The 15013-nt window shown below is 39.2% G+C and overlaps 1 protein-coding gene across 4 annotated transcripts in view; it reads right to left on the minus strand.

The window, feature by feature from the left end:
* MAST2 (microtubule associated serine/threonine kinase 2) overlaps positions 1-15013 on the minus strand; it is a 187274-nt gene that overhangs the window by 21168 nt on the left and 151093 nt on the right. For all 4 annotated transcript variants that reach the window (XM_063407168.1, XM_063407165.1, XM_063407166.1 and 1 more), the window contains 9 exons: positions 13216-13317; positions 9234-9366; positions 7543-7604; positions 6792-6877; positions 5150-5358; positions 4125-4263; positions 3575-3707; positions 2038-2203; positions 897-998 (listed from right to left, as the gene is read on the minus strand). In XM_063407168.1, coding sequence (XP_063263238.1) covers positions 897-998; positions 2038-2203; positions 3575-3707; positions 4125-4263; positions 5150-5358; positions 6792-6877; positions 7543-7604; positions 9234-9366; positions 13216-13317 — 1132 coding nt within the window. The remainder of the gene's footprint in view (positions 1-896; positions 999-2037; positions 2204-3574; positions 3708-4124; positions 4264-5149; positions 5359-6791; positions 6878-7542; positions 7605-9233; positions 9367-13215; positions 13318-15013) is intronic.

The raw sequence follows: 15013 nt of genomic DNA on the forward strand, positions 1-15013 counted from the left end.
ATCAATTCATTTTATAAGGCTAGAAACTCTACATCTTTTTCATGACAGCAACATCTTTCAAGTACATGGGTTTTAAGTAGAGAAGAACATGTGAAAACCATCTGATATCATTATTAATTCATGATCTATTCATCACCCTTGTGAGCACATGTGCTAAGTCTGCTGAATACATGTGCCTTTTGGAACTGTTATATATTTAAGGTTTTTTTATCCTTAAAGTGTAGTTTTGAATTGAAAATCCCAAATTAAATTAAACTAATCAAATCAAATCAAAGAAAGTTGAGCTGTCATGTGAAGCCACAATGTTGCACAAATTACTTTAAAACAAGAGTGTAGCTAGAGATTCTTTACGATTATTTACTACAAGGAAATGAGAAGCGTTGGCTTGTAGAACTTTAAGTCTGACATTGTAATACAGAAAAGACTGATATACATATCTGACTTTGCCAAAAAGATTATCAGACTTTGCTGTATGTTTGGAGAATTCTACACTACAGGCCTCTAGGAATGGGGAAGTTTTCATTTATTTTATTACACCCAGAAATTCACATCCATGGCAGGGATTAAGCCCTTACTCAAAGATAACTTCAAAGAAATCTGATTATACACTGGATGTATATGGAGATATATAAAGGGAGACACAACCCTCAAGCCTATAATGGAACAGCACAAATCAGGGAAGTTATGTTGTCAAGCTGACAGTGCCCCTTTCCTGTTTCCCTGACAGTAATATCTGCCTAGCTTGTGGACATTTGACACTAATTCCCAGAGCTCCACCAGTATAAACTGCTCCCCAGCTCTATTTGAGCATTCCTCAACATAAGTGGGTGCACATTACTGGCTAGGCAGCTTCATCCCCTGCTTCTGGCCAGTGTTTTCCTGCACAAGGTTCTTACCTGTTCCCATTCTTTCCAGAGGATTTTGGCGGAGAAGCTTAGAAATGAGGTCCTGGGCATCTGGTGGCAGTGCATCATCTCCTTCTGGCCAGGCAATTTCATCTGGAGACAAAAAGAGATTTGACATTTTCTACCAGCTTCCCAACTAATTTGAATAACCATTCACAATCCTATACCTCAAAGTGCAGTGTTGGGAACTGCCCCAGAAGCGTAAATACCTTGAATTCAGCAGCTTAATATAATTCAAGCATTGACATTTTTCAAAATGCATAAAATTCAGCATCATCTAAAGCTGCTGTCAATCCAAGCAGTGCTTGTGGAGACAAAAAAAAAGCTTTAAGGACTCTATTAATAAAGTATGAAATGGGACTTCCATGACAATCCATAAACAAAGACAGTGACAATACTGTGGCTGTATCTCCTGCCTGCACATTCTACAGTCGTTATACTTGGAACAGAGAGAACAATTCACAGGTAACGATTTCATGCATCATATTTAGTGCTTTGCTGAAATTTGCTTTTTACAAAGGACATTTGCCAAGTGTGTTAAAAATTTACAGCTTCAGAAAGCATTCCCAATAGGAAATGATTTCACTGGAATAATCACTGAGTGAACACAAAGCAACTGTCTGTCCAACTCCAAGCATGAGACAGGTTTAAAATGCCTCAAGATGTGAAGGTACTGAGAACAACAACTTCAATGTATTGTGCTCAGAATTTCCTTTTATTTCACTTATACAAAATTACTAATTGACTAGCATTTGGACCTACATAAACAATAACCAAAATCAGCCTGAATTAGACCAGTTGGTGGCTATTCCTTTCATATTCTCCATCATTTAAGTTAAAAGTCAGAACAGAAAAATCCCCAAATATTTCTCCTCAATCCCACAAGGATTTGTATGACTTCCACACCATGACAGAATTAATTAGGAAGATGTTAAGCAACACAAAAAGTTTCCATAGCTGAAATCAGATGGAAGCTGCTTCGACACAGAAATTTAGAAATACAGAAATTAAACCCCGTTATTTTATAACTAGTCCTTCCTGACCAAAGGAAGTCCTGACTGAGGATCCTGTGGATCCTCAATATTTTCAAAGCACATTTTGAAACCTCTTCAGAGCCTGAGCAGAAACTTACCACTGATCACTTGTCCAAACAGCTCTTCAGGTGTGTCCCCAAAGAAGGGAACGCAGCCGACCAGGAACTCGTAGAGGATGATTCCCATGGCCCACCAATCCACGGGCTTCCCATAGCCCTGGCGCAGGATCACTTCTGGTGCAATGTACTCTGGAGTCCCACAGACCTCAAGAGAAACATGCAAGAAAGCAATGCATTTACAAATTGCCAAATTCATGTCAAAGCTTATTTTGTCTTTTGTTTTGTTTTGTTTTCTTTCTTTCCCCGCTCAGAACTTCACAAGGAAGTTATTAATGTTTTGCCACTAACCACTTCATGCTGTGAACTATTTCCATGGAGCAAGAGCCTATATTTGAACACATCACCTGCACAGAAATAACATCTCATGAAATTAAATGTTTCTAGTGTGGACATGTCAGCTAAGTAGTTCTTTGGTGCATGCACAGGAAAGCATATGGGGAAAATGCATATTCTCTGTGTTTAGGTCTGACAGCTTGATGGATTTCTGCTGGCACAGCTACAGCTATCAGGAACTGAGTTTTGACAAACCTCTCACATCTCTGTGCTAACAGAATTTAGTTTCACAGATGCAGAATTAGCAGCACAGCATGATTACACACTTCAGCCTTAATCTTGGGAGGTACAGCTGGCATGGACAACGGCTAAGGAAATTACTTTGGAAGATCTAAGTTGCCTGGGGCTTAGAAATAGCAACAACAATAATAAAATAGTTGTAAAAAATATAACACTGTAAAGCAGAAGAATATGATCTAATGACCTAGGAGAGCTGTGCTAGAAAAAGCATCCTTACTCAGAAACAAAGGAAGACAGCACCACAGGATGATTATGAATCAATACTTGGCACAACTGAAAATTCAGCTGAAAAATTTGCCACGATCCTAGGTACTTTCAGAAGAGAGAAGCATTTTTTAATCCCATTATACAAGGCACTGGTGAGCCTGTATCCAGAGCAGTTCTTTCAACTACACCCAGAAAATATCAGCTCAAACAGAGAGTTACATGGAAGAGCTATTCATTCATCAAAGGAAAATCTATCTTGTTAGCTGTAAGAACTTAGCTGGTTAAGCCCAGCAAAATGAAGGCTAAGGAGAAAAATTACCTTTAGTAAATATCATGGGGATAAAAATCAATGTTTAAGCCGTTAGGCAAAATTACAGGAAACCTATAGAAACTTGCCATGAACTTTCTAAGCACCAGAAGGGGGAGATCGTGGAACAACCTTCCAGCAAAATCCCTGTTACATCACTAAACCAACTTCTGTTTACACCTGCACTGCTGCCTGGGCCACCCTTGCAGTATCCTAAACTGAGAGCTGAAGTGCATGACTCCAAAACAAGAAGCTGAAATAACAAACAATGTCAATTTATGTACAAACATGAGAACGGACTTGTATTTTTTCCTCCCATTTTACAGTGCACAGCACAGCATCAAGGCAGAGAAGGAGTGCTACAAACTCTGATTCTATCCCAAGATAGAATCCTGCATCCCACATCAACAGACAAACTTTTCAGCTTACCTGCTTATCCAGGAATTCCCTGGTATCCTTCTCAATGTGGCCCTCATAAAGATTAGTTGTAAGACTCATTAACCCAATTTTGGACAGTCCAAAGTCTGTCAGTTTAATATGACCCATTGAAGTTATCAGGAGACTAAAAGAAAGAGAAGTAAAACAATGCAACATTAATTGTTTCCCAAAAGCAATTTAAAACAAAAAGGACACAATATAATGTGGAGGACAATCTCAGTGTTACATCCCCATTAAACACCTGGAAAAAACCTCCTATGCAGCCAAATATCACAGAGCAGGTAAGGTAACTAGGAGAGAGGCTACTTTCTGCCAAAACATCATCAGTGTAGCAACAGCTTTGGGATATACCTGAAGACATTCTTCCCATCCTTTCCCAGTGCCTATCTGCTTCTACATCAGTAGAAAGAGGTTCCATAAAGCCTCCTACATGTCAGATGCTGTTGAAGATCAACGCTGTCTCCAGCCCCCATGTCCTGTTACCCACAGAGAAACCCCCTGAAGGACTGGCTCTCTTCCCCCTGAGGGGCCAAAGACTTACTTATCAGGTTTTAGGTCCCGGTGAACGATCCCATAATTGTGCAGGTACTCCAGTGCCAGAACAGTCTCAGCAAAATACATCCTCGCCATATCAACGGGCAGGGCACCAATGTTCTTGAGAAGTGTAGCACAATCACCTCCTAGAAAGAAAACATTTTTGCACATATGGCATGGTGAAATGGCAAATATTACTAAAAAGATCAGCTGTGGGTCTGCAATACAAGATTAGACTAAGTTTTCTAAAGGCTGTCTCTCACAACCCTGTCAGGAGGAATTCTAAAGATTTCTCTATACTCTGTCTTGAACCTAAAACAAATATCAAAATCCTAGCAAACTGAGATCCATATATGTTGGGCAGGCTTGGATAGGAATTGTACAGATATCATTTGCAAACTGCAGGAAGCCTTGAAGAAAGTAAGTCTGTGGGCTCCTGACTGAAGCTTCCTTGGGAACACCAGCCACACATTTTAGTCGACCTTCATTTCTACTTGCAAAGAGAAATTAATATTAAAATTTCCTATTGTCAATACATCTGATTTCATTCCACTAATTTATCTGAAAGAGCACTGATACAATAACTATAATCTTATTTCTCAAACATTCAGTCAAGCAAGCCAGGCATAAGAAATTAATCCTATCCACCAGTGGATATTGCTTATAATAAGATATACTGATAAAGTAAAATCAAATTATATTTCAAAGAATAAGCAAACCAAACAATGAAAAAAACCAACCCCAGCATAAAATGTCATTTTATTTTTAAAAAGGCTGCTGAAGAACAAAGACTTATGTTTCTTAAGTCTTTTTCTAAGTGGAATGTCAGGCAAATGTGTTCTGGATACAGCTACGCCATCCCACAGGAGAGAGGGAGGGTTTCCTTTCCAATGAAGACTGGAAAGTTCACACTGACTTCTGACCTCAGCAGTGAGGCTCAGCTCCACTGCAAATGTGTTGGATCAGTCACAGGGGATCACAGCCCACGTCCATCCCGACCAAGGCCCCTTTGGAGGTGTGGATAAGCTGTACCTTCCACATACTCCATCACCATGCACAGGTGCCGCTTGGTCTCAAAGGAGCAGAACATGCTGACCACGAAGGGGTTCTCAGCAAACGTCAGGATATCTCTCTCCACAAAGGCCTGCTGGATCTGGTTCCTCAGGATCAGGTTCTGTTTGTTGATCTTCTTCATGGCAAAACGCTGGCGGGTGGTCTTGTGCCGCACCAAATACACCGCTCTGCAAAAGCACACACCAAGGGGAAAAGGTCCATTTTCAGTTCAAACTGGTTTGTTGTGGGTTTAGGTTTGGAGTTTTTTCTGGTTTTGCTGGGGCTTTTTAAACAGTGATGATAATGTTTTGAATAGATCCTGACAGACTTATCCATGACTCCATAAAATCCTGTTCCAGTGGCAAGCTTCCCTAGAAAAGAAGGAACCCCATGATGCTTCCTTTCCAAAGCTCCTCTGCCTTCTTGGATAAAGCAGCATTTTTGCTGATGTGACCAACAAGGAGATATCCCAAACACAAATGTCACAAATTTCCATAAGCACCATTGCAGAGCAGCATGTATTTTTCAACACTACCGTGACCACTTTGCTTAAAAATTTGTCCAAAATCTATGGAATCAGCACAACTTCTTTCCAAGCTCCATAAAATTAATTTGTTGCAGCACTGTCACCAGGGATTTCCTTCAGTAAAGTATCTCTTACACTTCTATCATTTGCAGATCATTAGATTCCTGCACATTAATAATACAGTTTGCAAATAAAATTTTCATCCAGTCTGCCTGCCTTATTGAATCAGTACTTGTTTCCTTTTCTCTGGAGTACATTACATTTAACGTGGTATTGTGTCTCACCAGCCACTGACTATAAAACAAACCCAGGATAAAGACGTGACTAAAAGCAAAACTACCACTATTCTCTCCCCTTTATACAAAGTTACATGGGGCTTGTGCAGAAATATGACTGAAGAGATATAAAATCTTTTTGTCTCATAAATATGACTGAAGAGATTTAAAATCTTTTGTCTCATAATATGACTCTTCAACATGCTCCATAGTGTCTTTACTCACTAAACCCCATGCTTACACTTTTTCCACATATAATTTTTAAGAAGTGAGTTGTTGTTAACTAAGCACCCACTTCCACAAAACACTCAAGCACATCCTCAGGTTTTGCTGTTATGACCTACTGAGTATCACTGCTTTTCAGTAACAGCCTAATGACCTCACTGGTAAGGATTTATGAACTGTAAAGAGTCAGGAACTGCCCTTTAAAATTCTGGATAGGTTTGTGTGTGCAGCTAAAATTGTAACCCACTGAATTCATATTTGATTCTTCAATGGATAATAAAATCTAATAGCCTTTCTCGTGCATTACTCCTCACAGTAGATTTACCCCAGCATAATCCCAGCACCTCTTTTAGCATTTCAAGTGCTCACAAACAGCCACATATCTTACATGTATAATCTGAATAAATGAAAGAAATGGCATCTCCCAGAAGAATGCAGACAATGCAACAGGTGTGGAACGTCTGTAAGACCCAAGTAAAATTACTTTATACTTTGGACCCAACAAAACCCAGACATTTGCCAAATCTTGCTATAGCCCTTTGCTGGGTAGGACAATAATAGCATTTTCTTCTAATTCAATGTCTAAAAGTCTTACCCATAAGCACCATTACTGATGAGTTTAATAGTTTCAAACTCTTCTTCAGATGGAGTTTTCTTTGACTGGACAGAGGCCCCACGGCTCTGGGGAAAGACATCAAGAAAATGGAAATCAGCAGCAGGAATGACTTAATTCTATGTGGGGTGGGGTTTTTTTGTCCTTTTCTTCTTTAAGCTCCCATTAACTCAAACTCAATCCATTTCTGAATTTCTGAAGTCCTCGGTTTTAGGACAATTTTCTGTATCCTCAGGATGTTTGCAGATTCCCTCCACAAATTATTAGCACAAAAAGTCAGGGGACTGTAAGAGTCAGGCGTTTCCTTAATACTACATTAAAAAAAATAAAATAAAATAAAGATCTTTGAAATCTAGCCAGTTACATAATTAAATTTTTCCAGTGGTTTTACTAAAGTCAACTCCTTTCAATACCCATCACATTTTACAAATGTAAATATAAAGAACTGAATTCCTCCAGATGATTTTCATTTGTAACTCCAAAAATTAAAAAAAAAATCCACAAAACTTGGTAATAACTCCTATTTGCATCTTTTAAGCATTTTACCACCACCGTAAAAAGATTTTCACATTTTTATGAGCATGTACTCTAGTTTTAATATGAGCTTTTAAATGTCAGCACTTTTTTTTTTTAAATTACAATTACTCTGCATTATAATTAATTCTTTACTGTAGACTACTTCTTTTGAGAGAAAAAAAAAGTGCTAGACAGAGTGAGTGTATTACTGCTTTACCTCGACTGAATCATCTGTCTCGGGAGTGTCTGGGCTGTCATAGCTATTCAACTGGGCCATTTCTGAAAAGAAAGAGGAAAGATTACTCCTAATGATCTCAATCAAACACTATTCTCTTTGTTTATACAAGGAAAACAGGATTTTAAGAGGAGCTTGTAGATGATGGAGGACATTTTCTCCCTCTGTAAAAAGTCACCCCAATTACACAGTGATAACCTTTAACATCTCATACACTGCATTGTTATACAGAGATGAATATAGTTAATTGTTCTAATTTCAGCCTGACTTACTCTAGATAGTTTCTATAACAAGTAAAAGCAATAAATGCATGTTTGGGGACAGTGCTGTCTAGTTAATATTAAAACCTATTCCACACATATATGTTTGCATGTAGCCTGGTGGCACCTCTGTGCTCCAAGAAGGAAAAGCATCACATCTCAAAGAGCTGCCCTCCACCTGACGTGGCTGATTCTGCAAAATGCTGAGCAGCAGCTAAGAGGGGGAAAGTCACTTAGTTTGGGCTACTCAGCTGTGGCAGGAGACGCTGTAAACTTTGCAAGCCCAAATCCTACATTAGCTACGAGTCTCTGAACAGACATCACTGACATTTCTGGGTGCCCTCCTTACAGAAAGGAAATAAGGTACCTTGACATCTCCCCACATTTCTAAAGAAAATTTGACTTTAGTATGGGGAATTAGCATTGGAAAGGTTCTCTCCCATGACAGGGATCAAAGGAAATTTCCCTTTAATGTCAGATTTCAACAAATGCTATTAAATTGCATTTAGCAATCTTTGGTAGAAATTTTCCCGAAAAGCTCTTCACTTGAAGTCAACCTGTCACTGTCATTCCAGTAAACACCAGAGAAGTTAAACTAGTCCGAGCCAGACTACTAATTTATGTTAAAATTATGCTCTCCTGAGAAAACAAGAAGTATGGTTCAATCACTGAAATACTCTGCAGTAACCTCCAGTCTCTGTCACACTTTCTATTGTTGCTGAACAAGCTGTGCATGCTCGGAAAACTTGTCATTTCAGCCAGCAAAGTGCCAGGCAGGAATATTAACTCACTAATTCTAAAGTTACAATCTTCTGGGCCAATGTATGTCTATATTAAGTTTACCATATGCAATTCTGGCACCTTGCAGAAAAGCTGTTTCTGTCCTTACACTGCTCTCTTTGGCTGCTACACAAGATGTAAAACTTTAGCTGTAAAACAGCTAAAAATTCATACTCATCTTGGTAATCTCATGGAAATCACAAAAAACACACTTATCCCAGAGACGACAATGAAGTGGGATGACAGGATACTTTCCAACCAGGCCACTAGCAGGCCAGGCAGATCAGAAATATAACAGGTAAATTTACTTTTACTGTCCAACAGCACAGAGAAAACAGTTAAATCATAAAGCCATTTTCTAACACCATTTCAGCTATAATAGAGCTGAAACAGTGACATTATTAACATCATAAGTAAAGAATTGTCACTATTGATGTGCCGTCCCTACCCCAGCAACATTCCTTTGAGACATAAGGCTGGAAAGGACAGTCTAAAATTTGACAGCAAACAAGAAAATAAGGAAAAATGACCGAGATATTCAATAAAAAATAAAAGCATCCTTCAGCTATGTAGTGACCAGGAGATCTGACTACCCTTTCCACAGTTTGGAAAATACATAATAAGAGTTCTCACCCTCCAAGGGATCCCTGGTGAGTCCCAGCTGGCTGATAATGTAACGAGGAATGTCGCATTTAATTCCTTGCCCTTCCTTGGCATGGCCTTCTGCAGCTTCCAACAAATGGTAGAACTCTTCAGGATCAAACTCCTACAGCAAAGCAGTGAGAGGCACAGAGAGAGGTAAATGATGCAGCTTTACAGTTATGAAAGGTTTCTCCCCCATAGAGGGGAATCCTCAGAAACATCCAGAGGTAATTCTGGGCTCAGCAGTGATGCAGAACATTTCCAGTTACAACAGGCAAGGCAATGCTTCCCACTCTGCTCTGCAAAACCAACAGACAGTTACAGCCCATGGGGCATCCACGGGTTTAGATCTGCAAATCAAAACACAACAAGGACTATAGAGACTTTCTACAAACCAAACCCAAACTTCCAAGAGGTCTTGTGAATGTAAGTGTCAAGTGTGGACACTACTCTCGGTTTTGTCACATTGAGATGTGCCAGGGAAAGGTCTGTGATGAGAACTGAGGCACCACCCTCTGCCACCTCCATCTGACAGGTGAGTCAACCCAAGATGAGCCTTTCCTGCTGTCAGATGTCACTTCTGATCAAGCCACATGCCCACCCAATCCTGTCACTGTCCTAACCGCAGGAACTGTCAATAAAATTCTTAATAGAACAACTTTCTTTAAAAGAAGTACTGCTGCCCTATTTCTTGTCCTCTACAGTACAGGATCACTTCAGCAACTCAGTCTTGGTGCACGTGATCTCTCAGGCCAGAGAAGGTTATGGAAGCTGTGATCTCTTGCACTGGACTAAGATAGAGTAGGAAACAAAAGACAAGCTTTGGGCAGCAGCAGCACTCTGCTTAGAAACAAGTTCACCAGTTAACTTGAGCTCTCCCCCTACAAACCTCATCATTCACCAGCAACGAGCAGCTTCGCCAACACTCTTCCAAACTTTTCCAGGGAAATGGGAGGGTGAAAGGGGAAGAGTTTCAGCAAACAGCTGAGCATGCACAGACAACAGTGAGGGCATCAGTAAAGAACTGGTGTGTGGTCAGCAACGTAAGAGAAAAAGAGCACAGAACTGCAAACAAGAAAAGGAAATTAGAGCTTGTAATGATGTGAAGGGACTTGAACAGAGAACAGATGCACTTCTCCATGACTGCTCCAAGCAACACGGCTTGGATAGATGCTGTCACCAAAGACAGCACCAATGCGAGAAACAAAGTTCCTTCCCAACTCCTCTGGAAAAGGATTCATCAACAGTCTCTGAAGAGGCAGAGAGCAGGAGCCAGACCAGAGAGGAGCACAGAGAGAGATGTCACCAGAGTGCAGTGAAAGGGCTGGTGGAGCTGAGGAAGGACTTCTCAAGGTATGACTGTAGGTCATTTATTGGTGAGTAAAAGACAGAGGAAAAAAGCAACTTGGTGACAAAAACCCCAGACATACAAAACATTAAGGAACCATATAAATTCCAGTTCTGACTTCTTTATGGTAGGTTTAATCATTTGAATACAGAAGAATGAACCCTATTAAGGGGAGGCAAGTGCTACAGAAAAAGAAAATGAAAAGAAATCAGATACTTTTTCCCAAAGATGATCTCAGAGATGCACAAATCACATTATTATTTTGTTGAAGCCCCAGAGATTGTCTGCCAATAAACATTTCATAGTCCAACAGGCTTCTGCAAAGACAGAAGCCAAATAGCTGAACTTTAGAATACTTAAATGCTTTCGACTGCATTAAAACAATCACAGCCATCACAAGCACTGTCTACATTGACACTTACTTCATTTACAAGGAAGAAAGAAGAATAAGCTGTGTTATTAAGGTTAACCTTAACATTAAATAGTAGAAAAACTTTTTATGAATTCACATATAACTGAAGCCAAAGGTTGAGTTACAAAAAAGTATGTTAAAAATAAAAATGAAAATTAGTTCTCAAAAGCTATTTAAACAGTTGACTATCCATTATTATATTTCTTGTTTTATGGGACAAAAGGAACATTAGTATTTCATTCTTCATGTCACCAGATTAAAATACATATTTGGAAAAAAATTCCTAGAAAGTCAATGCAGATTGAAAAAAACAGGTAAGACTAATCCACAGATTCAGATATTATTTTTATATTTTGGAGTCTGGCCACTTCATAGTCAAGGTTGTCACTACATACTTTGGAATTCATTACTCAAATCTCAGTGACTTCACTGCTTCCACCTGCTCCCATTCATTTTGCAGAACATCAGGTGGAAAAGACAGAAGAACCTGGAGACCTCTTGATTTGCAACTAGGAGCTGCCTTGAGTTTGGAACTCTTTGCAGGTTCCAAAGTCCTCACAAGGCTTTCTGACGTTCCAAGTTTTCCTAGATGATGAGTGTACACAAGCAAAAATGACAATGGTGAATGCAGCAAATAAAAACCACAGTGAGTTTAAATTTATCTCATTTCTCCATTGTCTTCACTTTCAAAATAATTTTTGAACAAGTGTTGGAAGATAAGTGGGAGTCACAAAACCTCATCTAAATCACAAACATGGTTTGAAAACCAAGGAATTCCCCGTTTGAATGGAGTTGTGCCTGGGGTTTTCAGTGCAGTCTGGTGGAGATTTCTTGAATCAGTAAGTGAAGGTATCTGTCCTGCTGGTTGTGCAGCCTTGACTGACAGTGGCCTTCCTTGCACTGCAGGATCCCCAGCAAAGTGATCCATCTGACATCTGTGGAGGAGGAATAAGGAACCCTCCAAAGTCTATTGGTTCTCAGAACTTCTGCAGATGTTTCCAAAAACTGGTGTCATATGTACGACTGGACCACTCTTGTCTACTTTGTCAAAGAAAGCTCCACAAAACTCATTCATCTTCCAGTGACTCCAGGGATAAAAGTCACCCTGACCTGGGACACACTGAGCACAACATAACCCACATGTTAACTGTGTTTTTATAGCCAGCCAGAGACTGCTAATCCAGCCAACTTCTCTGATGTCTCAAACACCTGCAGAAAGAACCACCATGAGTGTGCTCTGACATACCAGGGAATTTCATCCTGTGATTACCTAAGTTTTCATTGTAGAATTGTGACACCTCACCATTTTTTGGTGACTTCCCTACATTCTCACTAATTTTTCAACATCCTTTTGAAATACAGTCACTGAATTGAACCCTTTCAATTGTGTACCCCTCTTTCTATATATATTGAAGGTTTATATTAACCCTTTTGCTATGGCATGAGAGTGAGAATACAGGTTTTCAAGCTGCTTCTCCACCACACCAAGAAAATATTTCTGTAGTTGCAGAACTTTGGGACACAGTGGCCTATTGCATTGGAATTGCCTAAACAGTTTTCACCATTTTCTAGCATTAAATAAAAAAATGCATTATTATTAGCCAAATTGTTAAAAAAGGGTTGAGTCTTGCTTTTGCTTGTATTCCAATAGAATTTCAAACCCAGGCTCCCAAATCTCCTTGGATCTCACTCGAGTGGATCCCACTGTGTGTTCACAGATGGAAAACCTGACTCCAGGTTTCACCAGTTGCTGAGTCTACAGGAAGGGTTTGAGTCCCAGAGCCCAAACACCATTTATGTCGTGGTAGGGAACTTCTTCCTTAGTGACAGCTCCTCCTTAGCACGGCACTCTGGACACTGGGCACACCCATACAGACATTTACAGCCTCCTTACAGTAGCTATTAACAACATGGGGAACATCCAGTGGCATCAAGTAGCATGGAATGACGTTGACAGCTACATTTGACCCCTCAGCCATGAACTTTATACTAAAATATAATTTAGCTGCTAATGCAGCTGACAGTCCACTGGAGAACTACTTCTACATTAACGCAGAAGCCACTTAGTACTTCTTTTTTTACACATCGATTTATTTTTCATCGATGTTTTAATGAGCATTTAAAGGTTTCTTTTGAAGGCTTTGTGTCCCTGATCTCCTCAAGTGCAGAGCACTGTTCAGGTGCTGCACAGCCTCTCCCAGGCCCGCACTCACCAGGCACTCGAGCAGCCGAGCCGGCCGGGCGATGATGATCATCAGCTTCTTCACCAGCTGGGTAACGAAGGCAACCTCGGAGCTCTCGGATCGCTCGTGGGCCTGTGGGGAGCACAACAGCACATCATGGGCCCAGCACGGAGCTCTGGATTTCTGCATGTCACATGCTGAACCAGTCACCAGCTCAGTGACCAGTTCAGCAGCAACAGCACGGCCGAGTCAGGCTGAGCTCAGCTCAGGGATGCCAAGGGACATGTGGCTTTTCCACCACAACTGACTCCCATTACCACACAAGAGATATTTCAGAGACTCCATTTGCATTATATCACCTATCAGTTATAATAGATACAATGTGGGCTTAGTTCATTTTTTTTTTAATGAAAAGAGGAATACTGATTTTTTCAATTTTACTTTCCACACAACACTGATGTCTAGGTAATCACTAACAGACACATCTCTCTGAGCTTCGCTTTCAGCTATAATTTGAACTAGAATTTCCCTTCATCATCAAGAAAAACTCAACCTCAGTTTCTCTTTTTTCAGTTTTTTCAATGCTGTTGAATAAATCCAGCACTGCATTGTATGTTATGTACGACCAAGCAGATAAGCAAGGAGCATATAAAACCTTAATTCAGAGGATTTAGTCCTGTCTGTTACTTCACCAGATTTCAGTATAAATTCAAGTCTAAGTTTCAAGATATATGTGTATATTTGTGTGATAAGATGTCTTTTTAAAACAGCAAACACACCAAACCAATAACAATTAAAAAAAAAAAAAAAAAAGGGCAACACAAGAAACTCCTCAGAAATTACCCTTCTCTTGATGAAGCACACAATGGCTACATGATAAGTTCTGGAGCAGAAATATAACTGTATTTCATTGCAGAGTGATTAAAAAAGTGGTTCCAACAGCATACAAAAATTCTTAAACAAAGTACAGCTATTTTTCCTCAAGGTCTAAAAATTGTGCTTTAACATTGCCACAAATACAGAGTCCAGAATTTAAAAATGAGCTTTTGCTGGCAATGAGCCATTTACTTATAAGAGTGATATTTTATCAACAACAGTGAAAGCATCAATAAACTAAAAGGTTCATTTAGTGTTATCCATTAGAATCACCTAAGAAAAAGACATTTATATGACTTTATATGTCTGAGAAGTCAAATTACACTGGTGACCACCTAAAAGAGCAATACAAACACAGGGAGCAGAAATTCAGAATTAGAAATATACAAGCAGCATTTTAAGTAACATATCTCTGATACTTCGATGTCAAACTAAAAAGTATTAAAAGGTTCATTATTTCTAATTTTGACACCAGTCAGAATAGAAATGTTGATTGTCTCCTTCTGCACAGATTAGTATGGGCTAGAATTTTAACTCTGAAGAGAATGATGTACCTGCTAGTTTATTATCTAAAAACAACATCAGAGGTCCTTCCTGGATACAGAGCCTTAAAAATATTATTTTGGAATATTGAAATAAGTTGTAATTTCTTTTCCTAATTAAAAGATTTTTAAATTATAAAATAGAAAATAATTGCAATGAAAATGATAAATGATAAATATTCACCTCTAATGCATTATGCAAACTTATAAGTTACAATATGAATTTTAGAAAGAAATTAATGCTTTCATATTTTAAAAGTCATTCCAGATCACCAGGGGTTAGCTGCACTGAAATGAATAGATAAAATATCAACAACTTAGTAGTATTTTAAAATTGAGCCATGCAATTGGAAAGTCCTTTTCTCCCCTCACATAGGTTATATTATGCAAAAAATAGAACAGATATAATT

The sequence above is a fragment of the Prinia subflava genome, chromosome 10, assembly GCF_021018805.1.
Source record: "Prinia subflava isolate CZ2003 ecotype Zambia chromosome 10, Cam_Psub_1.2, whole genome shotgun sequence".
Taxonomy (NCBI): domain Eukaryota; kingdom Metazoa; phylum Chordata; class Aves; order Passeriformes; family Cisticolidae; genus Prinia; species Prinia subflava.